The sequence below is a fragment of the Schistocerca serialis genome, chromosome 1 (assembly GCF_023864345.2).
Source record: "Schistocerca serialis cubense isolate TAMUIC-IGC-003099 chromosome 1, iqSchSeri2.2, whole genome shotgun sequence".
Classification (NCBI taxonomy): domain Eukaryota; kingdom Metazoa; phylum Arthropoda; class Insecta; order Orthoptera; family Acrididae; genus Schistocerca; species Schistocerca serialis.
The window spans coordinates 152,431,115-152,446,380 of NC_064638.1; the positions used below are offsets into that span (position 1 = coordinate 152,431,115).

The 15,266-nt window shown below is 38.8% G+C and overlaps 2 protein-coding genes across 3 annotated transcripts in view; one reads left to right on the plus strand and one right to left on the minus strand.

The window, feature by feature from the left end:
• LOC126464419 (NCK-interacting protein with SH3 domain) overlaps positions 1-6,716 on the minus strand; it is an 84,459-nt gene extending 77,743 nt beyond the window's left edge. For both annotated transcript variants that reach the window (XM_050096233.1, XM_050096234.1), the window contains exons 1-2: positions 6,402-6,716; positions 5,947-6,128 (exon numbers count right to left, since the gene is read on the minus strand). In XM_050096233.1, the coding sequence (XP_049952190.1) occupies positions 5,947-6,128; positions 6,402-6,441 (222 nt within the window). In that variant the 5' untranslated portion in view covers positions 6,442-6,716. The remainder of the gene's footprint in view (positions 1-5,946; positions 6,129-6,401) is intronic.
• Positions 6,717-7,390: 674 nt separating this feature from the next.
• Positions 7,391-15,266, plus strand: part of LOC126464455 (derlin-2) — an 81,669-nt gene continuing 73,793 nt past the window's right edge. Inside the window, exons 1-2 of the mRNA XM_050096236.1 lie at positions 7,391-7,635; positions 7,719-7,784. Coding sequence (XP_049952193.1) covers positions 7,543-7,635; positions 7,719-7,784 — 159 coding nt within the window. The 5' untranslated portion in view covers positions 7,391-7,542. The remainder of the gene's footprint in view (positions 7,636-7,718; positions 7,785-15,266) is intronic.

Consider the following 15,266-nt stretch of genomic DNA (forward strand, 5'->3'; position numbering starts at 1 on the left):
CACAGTCCAGTCAACACGATGAACAATGGTCCCCACAGTTGACACTGATGGGGGCAGGGGCACAAGAAGCAATCATGTACAACAGACATCCACAATCACTACAGATGGGGCTACTGTTGCAACACGAAGACATATGCCCAAATCTTGGGCATTTGTAACACCGCATGGGAGGGGGAACATGCAGCGTCACATCACATCGTTACACCATCAGCTTGACCTTTTTACGCAACGAGTTACCTTCTAAGGCCAAAATGAAGGTTCCAACCTTGTTGTCCTTTGGTCCCCCTGGACACAATGGATGAAATACACATCCCGGCATGTAACTCATCATAGTCTTTGGAAGCAGACTGTGGTGGAAGATGATGCCCTGCACCATACAGAGACTGTTTGCAAACAAAAAGGAATTCACATTTTTCCTTAAACAACTAAGTAGGCGGCAGGGGGGGGGGGGGGCATATTTCCCCTCGTATCTCTGAGCCCTATATTCCTCTCATGGCATAAACAGGGAAAGAAACATTTTGGGGCCACATCTCTCTGTGGCGTTAAGTCTTACTTTCTGAGTGGACTGCTGGGGCCATGTGTCCAAGAGCGGAAGAAAGTTTAATTCGCTTCATGAGTGAGTCTTCCGCCACAGTACCACCCACCACAAAAATGGGTTCTCACCATTGGTGAGAAACAGCCACAGTTACTGGCCAGTAAATCATTGCCCGAGTTTCTATGCCCCAGCCATGATAGACAATTACTCCTTGACATATGTGGGGGGGGTTTTCAGCTCAGGTATCAACAGTGCGATCCGATCAACGCAGAGCCAAGAGGCTACCACTGTGCAGGTACTTGATGCTCCCCACACCACCCCTCCCGAGGATGCAAAAAGAGAAAGGCACAAATATATATGCCACAATGGGCAACCTTTCCTGCATGATGCACACTTCTGTAAAATTTGGAAAAAAAATATCATGTCAGAACCAACAATGGAGATTATATAGTCAAGACTGAAATGTTGTATACGGCTGGAAGGGAAGAAAACAAGTACGCAAAAATCACAAATCATATCCAAATGTAACCAGCACCAAGAAGACCATTAAATGGAAAGGCAGAAGCATGTTCAGAAAGTAGGAGTACTAGATTTTTATATTTTTTTTAGTTTATTTGAAAATAATTATAGGGTATTGTTGATATGCTTGTTGCCAACTTTCCCATATAATCATCATCCCGTTCAGTGCATGTGGTGAGCCATGGCACAAGCTTCTTTATTTCTTTCTCAAAGAAATCTGCACCAGATCCTCCTCCCACTTCAAAACCTCTTTCAGCACCTACTAGTCGGTCAAAATTTTAAGTCCACTTGTGTGCCCTCAGGGAGATGAACAGATAATAATCTGAAGTTGCTAAGTCAGAGGAATTCAGGGGGATGTTTCAAAATATCTCCACCAAATGTGTCCTAGAGAATCTTGTTGACTAAGGCTGTGTGAGCATGGGCATTATCATGCAACAAGTACAATCCTCTCATCAGCATTCTCCTCCTCCTGTTTTGATTGTTTCATATGAGTTTTCTAGTGTCTCACAATATTTTTGTGCGTTGATGGTATCAGCCTGAGGCAGAAATTTGATCAAAAGGATACCTTTGGTCCCAAAACACTGAGGCCATGATTTAGTTGCACGAAATTGTGGTTTTGAATTCTTTGACAGATGAATAATTGATGTGACGCCATTGTGATGACTGGCTTTTAGTCTCATGCATGTAAAGAGCCATCCACATTTGATTTCCAGTCACAATAGAGCTCAGAAAATCCTCACCCTCCAATTCAAGTCAATCAAGAAAATCACAGGCACTACTGACCCAATTTTTCTTGCGCTGCTCTGTCAGTTGTTTTGAGACCCAGCTTGCACACACAGTTTCTGGTAGTCCAGCATTTCTGTGAGTGTCTTGCTAAGCGAATTCTGGAGAGCTGTGGAAACATCGCAGAAATTTCATCCAATGTCAACCAGTGGTCTTTACAAACAGTTTCCTTGATTTTTTGCACCAACTCATTAGACAAAACGGAAAGTCCTCCACTCCTCTGTTCATCATATACATTTATTCTGTCTCCACTAAACTCCCTACACCACTTAAACATACTCTTTCTGCTCATAACATCTTCGCCATAAACCATTTCGATTCATGAAATCATGTATGCGTTGGTTTAAACCTTGGCTCCTATTCTGTGTTTGTTTTCCCGCGGTTTATGTGATTATGCTGTTGTTCGCTCTCCATAAGAGGCAGCAGCGGTGTGTATCGATATTAGCACCTTGTACTATCTTTAGTCTGGTGCTTATAGTTTTCGGCTGTGCTGTGTGCGAGGAGTCAGATCGAGAATGGTTGGGGTGACTGCCTGTCTCACCTAAGTGAACGTTAGTATCTCAAGTAGTGGCCGATCCCCGAAACTTCTGAGCACCATTAGCTGCACTGCCTTTTCTTATTTTCTGTTGTGTGTATTTGTATGGTTCATAGCCGATGGTTTTGAATTAAAGCTGAACTGTTTTAGTTGTGTTTTAAGTCCTGGGCCTTCAGCCATTTTAAAATTAAAATTCCTTGCTTGTCAAGTGTAAGATTGTTTGGGGCCTTCAGCCTAATTAAAGATAAGGCCTTCTGCCTCCTCCTCCTCCTCTTTTTTTTTTTTTGCATTGAGTCTTAAATCATGCCTTCAGCCGTCTTTAAATTACAAATGTCACTTTTGAAGTGTTAGATTTTTGGGCCTTCAGCCAAATTATAGAACTTACTTAAAGTGAGGCTTTCTGCCTTCTAAATATTCTTTCTGGTGTCTGAATTTTGAGTTAATGGCTTTTAGCTTTTTTTGTGGTTGTGCCCTTAAGGCATAAGATAGTGTGGTGTATTCAGCCAATGACTAAGTTCATGAATTTGTACTGTAATGTTTGGTCAAATAAATAAAGTTATATGTGTGTGAGTGTACCTGACAGCCACTCATTTGGGCCCCTTTCAACAATTCCAACTACCTGTCCTGTCCTGCGGGTTTAGCGTGGCGTTTCAGGGCAAAGGAGCTGTTATATGGGACAGTGGGAGAAAGATGGTGGGCACCAGGTGTACAGGAAAGGAATGAGAGACAGAGGCACCAGGTTGGAGTTCATGCGGGGCACAATGATGGCCACATGAAGGCATGGAATGGGAGGGTGGTGACAGGAAAGAGGGAGGGGAGACTGTGAAGCTGCCATTGAACCATAGCATGTCGTGCCCAAGTGCATGCTATGTCATGGGTAATCAAGTCTTTTCTGTGCCCCAATTTGACAGTGGCCATTCATTCTGCTGGAAAGATGGTTGGTGATCATGCTTACATAAAATGCTGCACAGAAATTGAAGTAGGGCTGGTATACAATGTGGCTGCTTTCAAAGATTGGCCCTGTCTCTAATGGGACAGGATGTGCTGGGTATGTGAATCAGGCAGGTCTTGCACCTGGGTCTTCCCGTGGGATATGATCCCTGTGATAAGGGCTTGGGAGTGGCACAATAGTTCAGTTGCTCCAGCAGTACGGGATGATACATTGGATGATGGGGGAGGGGGTTTGCTACTCAGCAGCTGGTTCTTGAGGGTGGTGATATGGCCAGTGGTATGGATGGAGCCATCATAGAGTCGGAGATCAGCATCCAGGAAGGTGGCATACTGGGCTGAGAAGGATCAGGCGAAGTCGCTGGGGCAAAAGATGCTGAGGCTGTGGAGAAATGAGGATTAAGGTGTCTTGCCAGGGATCCAGAGTATGAAGGTGAAGAGTATGAGTATGAAGTATCCAGAGTATGAATGAATGTGAACCAGACAAGGTGTTTGGGAGGCTAGGAAGGTTTTCTATAGGTGGCTCACTGGCGGGTTGGCATCATAGGAGGGTGCCATGTGCGTGACCATGACTATGCCGAAGACTGGTTTGTATACATTCCTCTCAAGGCAGTATTTGGGAGTGAGGATATAATTGGTAAGGTGTATATGGAGAAAGAAAGTGGTTTTGCAGGAGAACATTGGGAGAGGTAGTGTTCAATACCAGCACAGCCATGGGCATGAAGGATGTTGGCATTTACGGAGATGGTATCAACAGTGACAAGTAGGGACTGAAGTGGTAATGGTAGAGAGTTGATGAATGAAGTGGCTTGCATCTTTGATGAGAGAAGCTTGTCTACAGGAAACGATTGGCGGTGTTCATTGACAAGAGTAGGAACAAAGTAATCAGCTACAATGGAGTGTCCACGATTGTTGGGTTTACAGATGTTGAGAAGTGTGTAGAAGATAAGTGTGGGGAAGGGGGAGGGGGAAATGGATTCAGGGAGAGATTCTGGGGTGGGCCCAATGTTTTGAGTAGGGATTGGCAGTTTTTCTGGACTTCTGGGATGGGATCACTACGACAGAGTCAGACAACTGGTGGAAGCCTTCAGCCAGGTAATCACTGTGATTCATGATGACAGTGGTGGAGCCTTTGTCTGCAGGGAGGATGGTTAAATCAGGGTCTGTCTTGAAGTTATGAACAGGCTATTCTTTCTCCTATTGAGAGGTTTCTGTTCTTGGGGAGGGACCTGGGGAAGGATGGTGAGGCCAAGTTGAAGAGAGAGAAATTCATGGAGGTGGCCAGAGGCTGGTTAGGTGGGAGGGTTACTTATTGATTGGGATATGAACTTGGACAGGCAATGTTCTGTGTTGGGATTAAGTTGGTTGTGGTTAGAGGAACTGGTAGCGAAGAAATGTTCATACTGTAGGGATCAGGAGAAGGAGAGAAAGTTTTTGATGAGTCTATCATGACAACTTTGATGTAGGATTGCAGGTGTGGCCTCTGGATAGAAATGAAACTTCTGTAGGATTGAGGTTTGGGAGGATATGTTGACAACATTTTTTCCATTTTCTTTAGGTTCGGAGGTTAGTGGAATGTTTGGTGGGAATTTTTTTGGAGATATGGTAAGTGGAATAGATCTTTGCTTCTGTACTGTTAATATATAACTTGTCTCTTTCCATAACCCTGAAGAGTCTCCTTCCTGATGTGATTTATAAAGTGCAAAGCATTCACGAACGAATGAGTTAAATCTCTAATGATTTAATTAGCCTTCCACAATATTTTTGAGGGGTTATCAGTGCTGATTTACCATTACACCTCAGTTTTGTAAAGCATCTGTGCATGATTATGTACGAGTAAGCACTTCGCAATGAGTCAGTGCTCTTATGCCACTATTATATGAGATTTCATGACTTGTGTCATATGAGATATAGCACAGAGTGGTCTATTTGGAGACTAGCCAATATTTCATTTGTTATGGGAAATTCTGTTTAAATACCTACTGACTGAAACACTCTGACCCCACCATCAATAGAAAATTTCACTTACACTAAGCACACTAATGTCAATCAAAACTTTCCATAAATCGAGATCTCCTTCATATGTTATCACTTTGCACACCACAGCACAAGGAGCAGGAGCTACAGGAAAGAATTCTGCTGTATATCAAAGAACAGATGACACAGGATCGTGTAGCCCTAAGTATCATAATATAACTAGAAGATTCAGAGCACATACACAAATGTACAAGCTGTTGTATTTCCTATGCAGTATGTGAAAATGAAACAATGATGTATATAAATTAATATGGTATCAATCATCGTTCAGCATAAACCATATTTCTGCCTCTGTAATATAAATGTACAACATGTCTTAGTATTGAACGCATACATTTATAAACAATTCCTAAAGCAATTCTATAACCTCTATTTGGCTTGTAGTAAATTATTTAATTATTTTAAGTAGGCAAGTTAACAAGTCGTTAACGCTTTAGAATGAAGTCAGTTTCTTTGAAGACAACAGATATGCACAACTAGTTAAATGAGAAGTGATATTTTACTTCCAGCACATAGCAGATGTCTACTGAAATAACAGTTACACTTAATATACGAAAGAGGCAACACTGTATGTCGCTTACTTTCTCACCTGAATGGTGGCAACGTAATTAGATGGGACATAACCAACTTGTCCTTTCTCATTGACAACCTGCCACCAGTTTCGTTGCTTTGTGTGGCCGTGGTGTAAAACAAATAAGTCTCCTTCACGAAAACTTAATGTCTTAGCAAATGTTGCGCGGAAGTCATATAGCGCTTGCAGTATCTCATGACCTGTAAATAACATTAGTTACTCATTTTTTGCTACAGGCAAGGAACGATTAAAAAATTATCTCAAATGAAAATTTTATTATTTAGTCATGTAATTTCTTGCAAATTTACTTTCGTCCAATGTCAATGCATAAAAAGTGTTTCTCTTACGTGTAAGTACGATGACAGTGAAATTTTAAGACTTAAATCCTCTACTAGTTGCTATTTTTAGATTTTTAGGCGTCACTTTCATTCAAATAAATTACACGGCGGCATATAGCACAGCAAATAACTTACCCTGTTTACTGTCATCAGGTGTTACCTGATTATTATCCATTTATCTTCAGTGTATGTCAAATCTTTCAAAACACTTCATACACAGAATTAACTTTATGGACTACTCATGACAACTGACAATTTCGAAAGACTCTTTGCCGATTAGATCGATAATACACGAATTTGCTTCAAAAATCGTATCAGTTCCGTATTTTTTCGGAACTCCGTGTCCCCATGACCATAAGTTCATTACACGCTACGGTTACATAAATACTTTCACTTTCAGAAGAACTACTTCACTTTCACCCCCTCTTACTTCGTTTTACACATTTCAAAACAAACAATTCAAACACACAGTGCTGCCACTTGCTGAAGTCACAATACTACTTTACAAAGCACGTATAGGGAATTTTACTTCTGATTGACTGGAATAAATATTTGCTATTGGAAGTATCTGTGAGCAACTATTGTTAATATTTTCCTTTATTGAGCACAACAGTTTCACAGAATATTCGTCTGGACCAACACCGCGTCCAGTTTCTACGTTACCTTGGAGAGATCATTGGTCAAGTACTTCAGTCGATAATTATACTGGTAATGACGTTTTGTCTGTAAATATTCAAGATCATTATTTGTTTTAGCAGTTCTATGAAGAGCAGTTCTATTTTCTTATGTTAAAAATACTTCGTTGCAGCCTGAGGACATCTAACTTGCTTTGGGTGGTAAATTACGTACTTTCAGCTGCCGTAAAACAAAATATAGACGCGTACGAAGTAGCATTAACGAAATAAAATAGAAACGGGTTCTTCTTTCAGTAAACAATAAGTAATTTAGTACCATCGTCGCTTCACTCATTTAATGTCGTAAAATGTTATCTATGATTTAGCAGAGCTTCTTGGAGCGATTTTATATCGTTGAAATAAAATACGACTGACGTGTCCGCATTTCAGGTAAGCCAACCTAAATGCAATGTCGGCAGGCACTCGCGACGTGATTAGATTGCCCAGCATGGTTGGCTGCCTTGAGTCCATACAAAATTAGTTGTATATGATGTCAGCTGATGGTGTTACGATGAAGTGATATAGACAATGTACGTGGTTGTGAGGTAGTAGGCTTCGTAGCGCAAACAATGCATCTATAACGTCCATTGATCAATGTAACCATGGCATACCAAACATTCCTACAAGAATACATGCAGATGCCAGTTGTGACCAGGGCGTACACAACGGCCTGTGTGATTACAACTTTGGCTGTTGTAAGTACAATCGTTTTCATTGTTGATTCCTCGAGGATGTAATTTATGTTCAATGACTGACGGACAATGGGCTTTCCTTTCAGCATCTGGATCTGGTGTCGCCGTTCCAACTTTATTTCAACCCAATACTGATAATGGAGCAATATCAGGTATGTGCAAAATATTAAGTACCCCATAATACCTTTTCCTGGTGGGAAGTTTCACTATTTGTTTATTTGGGAGTAGTTTTCAGGCTGCTGCATTGTGTAAGCAAATATTTGCACCTAATTGCACTGTTGATGCAGTTCAGAATGTGTGTCACTGCTGTTTTTTTATTCATTGTATTTTGTGTGTTCTTCCTTAACTATCTGATAATAGACATTTCTAGATGAGAACTGTTATTTATATGAGAACTACTGTTTATGATTTATTGGGTTAACCCTGAAGTCGTTTTGTACATTAGAAATCTAGCTTTTTCACATAATATCCAACATAAAATACTATTTCACAAACAAATGCTTCTGGAAGGAAAACTTCATTTGTGAGTTATTATTATTATTATTATTATTATTATTATTGCTGGTTGCTTGTAACACTGGGATGTAAGGAGAAATTTAAAGAAATGGTTGACCTGGTCATTGGCATTTGAAATACAACTTGCATCTCAAATTACAGAATTCAAAAATAATTTTGTTCTACAGTAGTTATAGCCTAGACATAAAATAAAGGGGAGAGTGTTTAAGGTGTATGTGAACTGTCAAGACCTTTTATACATTACATTAATAATTATACTCCATGAATCTGCAAAGAGGGGGTTCTCTGGGGTAAATTTACTGTAAGTGCAAGACAATGAAATGACTTAATATTGTGATTGCCAACTATCAAAAAATGTGGGTTAAATTTTACTTATGGCAGTGGGGGTGTAGTGTACTCATGTTAGTAATAGCATTGAATGCTGGGAATTATGTGACATTTATATTAATGCAAATGTTTTTCTATGAGATGTTTACTTTTAGGATGATTAATTTAATGAGTGGACAAGGTAAATTGGCCAGATGATAGCAAAATCTATTGGGGGTTGAGGGGGGGGGGGGCACTGAAACTCTTCGGAGTACCTCATTTTTTTAGGCTGTTACTCAAGATTGAATGAAATTAAGCTTAATGAGAAGCTCAGATGTGGAGGTACTAGAGATGTAAAATATCACATGATTCTCATAAAAGTACAGTGGAAAAATAAGGTTAGTATATTGCACCAGAATATAAAGGGATTAAAAAAACAAATTATATGCACTTCTTGTGTGTTCAGAAGATTTAGAAATTGAGGGTACCATAGATATACTATGCCTGTCTGAACATCAAATAGTCACTGATATGGAAAAGATCTAAATGAAGGTGGATATAAGCTCTTAGCACATGTAAGTAAAGACACTATGGAGAGTATGTGTTAAAACTTATCATAGTTTGAAAAATTTAGAAACTAAAATATTTTGTGTAGATCAACGCGTAGAAGCATGCAGGTGTGAGCTTAAACTAAATAATGACATTTTGATAATTGTAGCTGTGTATCAATTCCATTGGGAAATTTTCAGCTAATTTTGAAAAGCTTAGATGCTTTGTCATGCAATCTGTGAGACAGTGGGAAACAAATTATTGTTTAGGGGGACTTCAATGTAGATTTTCGGAAAGAGTCTACTAGAAAGCTTGACCTTGAATTATTACTTGGTGCTTTCAAATTGACATTAGTTATTGATTTTTCCTACTCGGGTAGTACAGGAAAGGAGCACACTGATAGATAGTGTTTTTATAGACCAAGATAAATTTAATCAAATAAAAACATTTTCTATTAAGAATGGTTTGTGTGATTATGATTCACAGCTAATTACAGTAAATGACATAACTCTATACAGTAATGCAAAACAATCCTCCAAAAAAAGTGTGTTCAGTTAACAATTTAACAATTGCAAATATTAGGGGTGTCATGCAACAGTGAGACTTAAATGAGTTGTACAGGGAACTTGAGCCTAATTTATAATTTAACATATTTCTTGATACCTCTGTGAGTATAACTGTTTCCCTAACAAAACAATGAAACATAATTGTAAGAAACCATCTGAAAAGCCATAGTTTACTAAAGGAATAAAAATATCTTGCAAACAGAAAAGGTACATGTATCTTATAACTAGTAGAAGTAATGATCCAGATACAGTCAAACATTATAAAAACTACTGCACTTTATTAAGAAAAGTTATTAAGAAGTCCAGAAGTGTGTGCATTATGTTTGAGACTTGCACCTCTGATATTTAAAAATTAAAACAATTTGGGATATTGTTAAAAGGGAAACAGGGCAACTAAGAGCACAAGAAGACTGTGTGTGTTTTTTCCAAACTCAGTGAAAAGGTTATATATTTTTTAAGTGTTGTAGACATAATAGGATCCCTCTATTCATTAGGAAATGCAAGGCTCTATATAGAAGAGGCAATACTGATCCAATTTGATAAAATTGAAATTCAACCCACCTCTCCTACTGAAATTAGTAAAATAGTCAGTTCACTCAAAAGTAAAAGCTTGCGGGAATTGATGACATTTCCAGCAAAGTACCAAAAGCTTATTCCCAACAGATAAGTAGGATTCTCAGCCACATTTGTAGTAGCTCACTGAAACAGGTTATTTTTCTGGGCAGACACCATTGTTAAACCATTACATAAAAAGGGGATAGGTCTGATGCTAACAACTACTGCCCAATCTCACTTCTAACAGCTTTATTCAAAATTCTTGAAAAATTAATGTATTCAAGAGTAGCTTCACATACTTGTAAAAATGAAGTGCGGTACTAACAAAGTGTCAGTTTGGTTTTCAGAAGGGCTTTTGAACAGGAAATGCTATATATGCTTTCACTGATCAAATATTAATGCTCTGAATAACTGAATATTACCAATTGGGGTATTTTGTTATCTCTCATTCATGAAATTCCTCCAGATAAGCTGCAGTATTGTGATATGAGTGGGACAGTGCTCAAATGGTTTAATTCATATTTAACTAGAAGAATACAAAAGGGAGAAATTACATTACAGGTTAGTCTGCAAAAATCAGCAGAGTCCTGTATCTACATCTACATCTACATCTACATCTACATTGATACTCCGCAAGCCACCCAACGGTGTGTGGCGGAGGGCACTTTACGTGCCACTGTCATTACCTCCCTTTCCTGTTCCAGTCGCGTATGGTTCGCGGGAAGAACGACTGTCTGAAAGCCTCCGTGCGCGCTCGAATCTCTCTAATTTTACATTCGTGATCTCCTCGGGAGGTATAAGTAGGGGGAAGCAATATATTCGATACCTCATCCAGAAACGCACCCTCTCGAAACCTGGCGAGCAAGCTACACCGCGATGCAGAGCGCCTCTCTTGCAGAGTCTGCCACTTGAGTTTATTAAACATCTCCGTAACGCTATCACGGTTACCAAATAACCCGGTGACGAAACGCGCCGCTCTTCTTTGGATCTTCTCTATCTCCTCCGTCAACCCGACCTGGTACGGATCCCACACTGATGAGCAATACTCAAGTATAGGTCGAACGAGTGTTTTGTAAGCCACCTCCTTTGTTGATGGACTACATTTTCTAAGCACTCTCCCAATGAATCTCAACCTGGTACCCGCCTTACCAACAATTAATTTTATATGATCATTCCACTTCAAATCGTTCCGTACGCATACTCCCAGATATTTTACAGAAGTAACTGCTACCAGTGTTTGTTCCGCTATCATATAATCATATCATATCATATCTGGGGAGGTATCAAGAATGGTGTCCCACAGGGTTCAGTCTCGGGTCCCTTATTGTTCTTAATGTATATTACTGACTTGGCACTCTGTATTCATGAAGATACAAAGCTAGTTCTTTTTGCTGATGGTAGGAGTGTAGTAATCACACCCAACAAACAAGAGTAGCTGAGGAAATTGTAAATAATGTCTTTCAGAAAATTATTAAGTGGTCCTCTGCTAATGGACTCTCACTGATATTTGAGAAAATGCAGTATATACAGTTCTGTACAGTAAATGATGTAACACCATTGATAAATGCAGACTTTGAACAGAAGTCTGTTGCTGAGGCAGAATATTCAAAATTTCTGAGGCAGAATATTCAAAATTTCTGGTTGTTTGCATTGATGAGAAACTGAATTGGAAGAAACACATTGATCATCAGCTGAAATGGTTAGGTTCAGCTACTTATGCTGTTAGTGTTATTGAAAATATTGGTGATAAACATATCGTTAAATTAGCCTACTATGCCTGTTTTCATTTATTGCTTTCACATGGCATAATATTTTGAAGTAATTCATTACTAAGAGAAATGGTATTCTTTGCACAAAAGTGTGTAATCAAAATAATAGCTGCAGCCCACCCAAGATCACCTTGCAGTCATTTTTAAGGAATTGTGGATATTCACAGTACCTTCCAATACATATATTCACTTATGAAATTTGTTGTTAATAACCTATCATGATTCAAAAATAATAGCGAAGTGCATAGTTACAACACTAGAGGAAAGGATGATCTTTACTATTTTGTTTTAAATCTGATTTTGGCACAGAAAGAAGTGAATTATGGTGCCATATAGCATTAAAAGTCTAACAGATAGCCAGCCAGTATTTATAAATGAAAGAATTTCTGAATGACACCAATATTGCCATACTGCACTGCCACTGACATACGTAAAATTTTACCAAAACATTAAACATATTGAGAAACTTCAGAGTTGTGTTGCACTCTATATAAAGTACTTATGAAAGGAAAATCTCAGTTCCCTTTAACTATATATAGTTCTTCTCTTTCCAGTCTCAGTGCCTGTGGTATTGCTTATGGCATAGTATTCACTGCAGCTAATGTACCCTCTGCTTTGAGATTTATCATAAGTAATGTGTTTGGAGGCATTGCAAGATGTTAACTAAACTTCCACCTTTCAACCAAACTAGACGTCATTCTGTCGTTGCAACTTACATTCAAAAAACAAATGTAGATGCAAAATAAATTTTGTCAGTGTTCTACTCTCTTACTGTTACACACAGATGATTTCACACACCACATCATTATTGTATTATGGGACAAATTCAACATTGTGTAACAGTAAGCTTAGTTGACCTCTTGGCATTCTATTAGTAATGGCTTAAAGAATTCAAGCAAGCATGATAATCTTAGAAATGAATTTTTATAACACTATAAGCTGCCATTTACATTTTTCTTTAATATTTGGCTGGTTTCAGTCGAAGAACTTTATCCAGCAAATCTTGTTTAACAGCAAGAGGTACACATGTACGACATCTGTTCAAAAAATTCTTGAATTTCATCCACAGAATTTATCTGTGCTTACTTTTTACTTGTTGTACATGGTCTGCTTTGAAATATTCTCCTCCACAATTGCTACACTGCTCCCAACGCCATTTCCACTTCCAGAAGCAGGCTTGGTATGCCTCTTGCTGGATCGCACGAAGTGCCATCTGCGAATTTTCTTTTATCTCATCTGTCATTGCAAATCTTTGTCCTTTCAATTGGGTTTTCAACTTTGAAAATAAAAAAGTGTCTGCAGCTGCCAAGTCTGGAGAGTATGGAGAGTGATGCAGCACAGTGATTTCATTTTTTGTGCAATAGTGATGCACCAACAGGGCTGAATGTGTGGATGTGTTATCATGATGGAAGGGCCATGAATTGTCTCGCCACATTTCTGGCTTTTGCTTCTCACATTTTCTTGCAAGCATCGCAACACGTCCCGATAGTACCATCAAGTAACAGATTGTACCTGTGGCATGAATTAATGAGAACTAATCCTTAAAAGTCAAAGAAAACTGTCAGCATGACTTTGACATTTGACCTGACCTTACAAGATTTTATAGGTCTTGGAGAACCTTCTGCAACCAATTTTGAAGGTTGAACCTTGGTCTCATTATCATAACTGTAGACTCACATCTCATCACCAGTTACAATTTTCTTAAGGAACATCTCATTCTCATTTGCGCGATCCGAAAGCTCTTCACAGATTGTGAGGCGAAGGTCTGTCTGGTGTTGACTTGAACTATGAGATGAACTTGGCAGCAAGATGATGGATTCCAAGGTGGATTTCATGACATGATCCACTGAAATGTTACATTCGTCTGCAATCTTTCAGAAAGTCAGTCTTCGATTGGCATGATCAATTCCTTTGACATTCCTGATATGAGCATAACTGATAGACATTGGAGATCATCCTGAACGAGGGTCATCTTTAACTTCTGCCTGGCCATTTTTAAACCATGTGAACCATTTGTAGTGCCGAGTAGGGCTTAAGCACTCATTGCTGTAGGCTTCCTATGTCATTTGGTATGCCCCTGTAAAGGTTTTCTTGAGTTACACACAAAATTTAATGCAGGCACATTGCTCCTCTAACTCTGCCATCTTGAAATTCACAATCTGTGTGATGCAACATTCTATTCAGTATAGTACTGAACAATAACTTAACAGACATACAACAATGAAACTTCTGGCAGTTACACATTAAACACAGGCGCTTGCAGGGATTTCGCTCCAACACACCATTGGTGCGAAATTACGAATGTCCCGGAATTTTTTGAACAATCCTCGTACATCAGAAAAGAACACAACATCAAAAATATAATATGTAAATTATGCTTAGCCATGCAAAGGTGGACGCATCTGATACATGTCTATAATACTGGCCCAAAACATGACTGACCCAATTCCCTGCTGTAGTCCTTGGAGTACATGCCTGAGACAAGCATTGCCATCTGTGTGCCTCCACTTTTTTTTATGACAATCACAGGTGTCAGCGAAGCGCTACACTTATCAGTGAAAAAAATCAGATGCAGTTGAATGAGGTTCTGTTTCAGATGTTCACTTGCCCAATTTCTTCATGCATCACATTACTGAGGGCCTCCATCTAGACAATTCAGGCAGTAATCACAGTGAAATACCGAGTGACCCACTGTTTAAAATATGTAGAATTCAAAACTGTCTTCAGTTGCAAAATTTTTTTTCTTTTATTTAATAACAAGTTTTTATCTATGCAATTATCATCAGAGATGTCGATCTTCCTCTAAACTGTAATACAAACAATGAAAAGTCGTAGCTAAGGTAAGCACTATCAGAAGATGTAAAGTAATTAATAAAACTGATAAACACAAATGATCATAGTGTAGGGTCATGATCAGCATGTGGTATATACTAAAAAAGAAAGAATATATGATGATTATTGCATTGATCAAAACCAGTTGTAAAATAAGAGGAGAAATCCTCTCATTTCACTTATGTTCTCTCACAGAAATTTCTGTTCAGAGTGGCTTCCTCTTTGACATTCTGACACCTTACACTAATTTCATCTTTGAACCACCTGACTCATAATCAATGAGAATTTGCAGCTTCAGTACCAGCTATGTGTTTGCTTATAGCCTACAATTGAAATATTTCATCTTGGACTAATAAATTTTATCAGTGACTTTTGCTGTTGTGTTAACTATGACAGCATGCCACATGTATTTTGAACTGTTCGTCATAGCTGTAGGTCACATGGTTTTATGTCGCTGCAGAGTTTTGTTTCCAGTCTCAGATGTTCTGCTTATTCATTTAACCCTTCATTACACTACTTTGCAGGTATGCAAAGAAAAGTT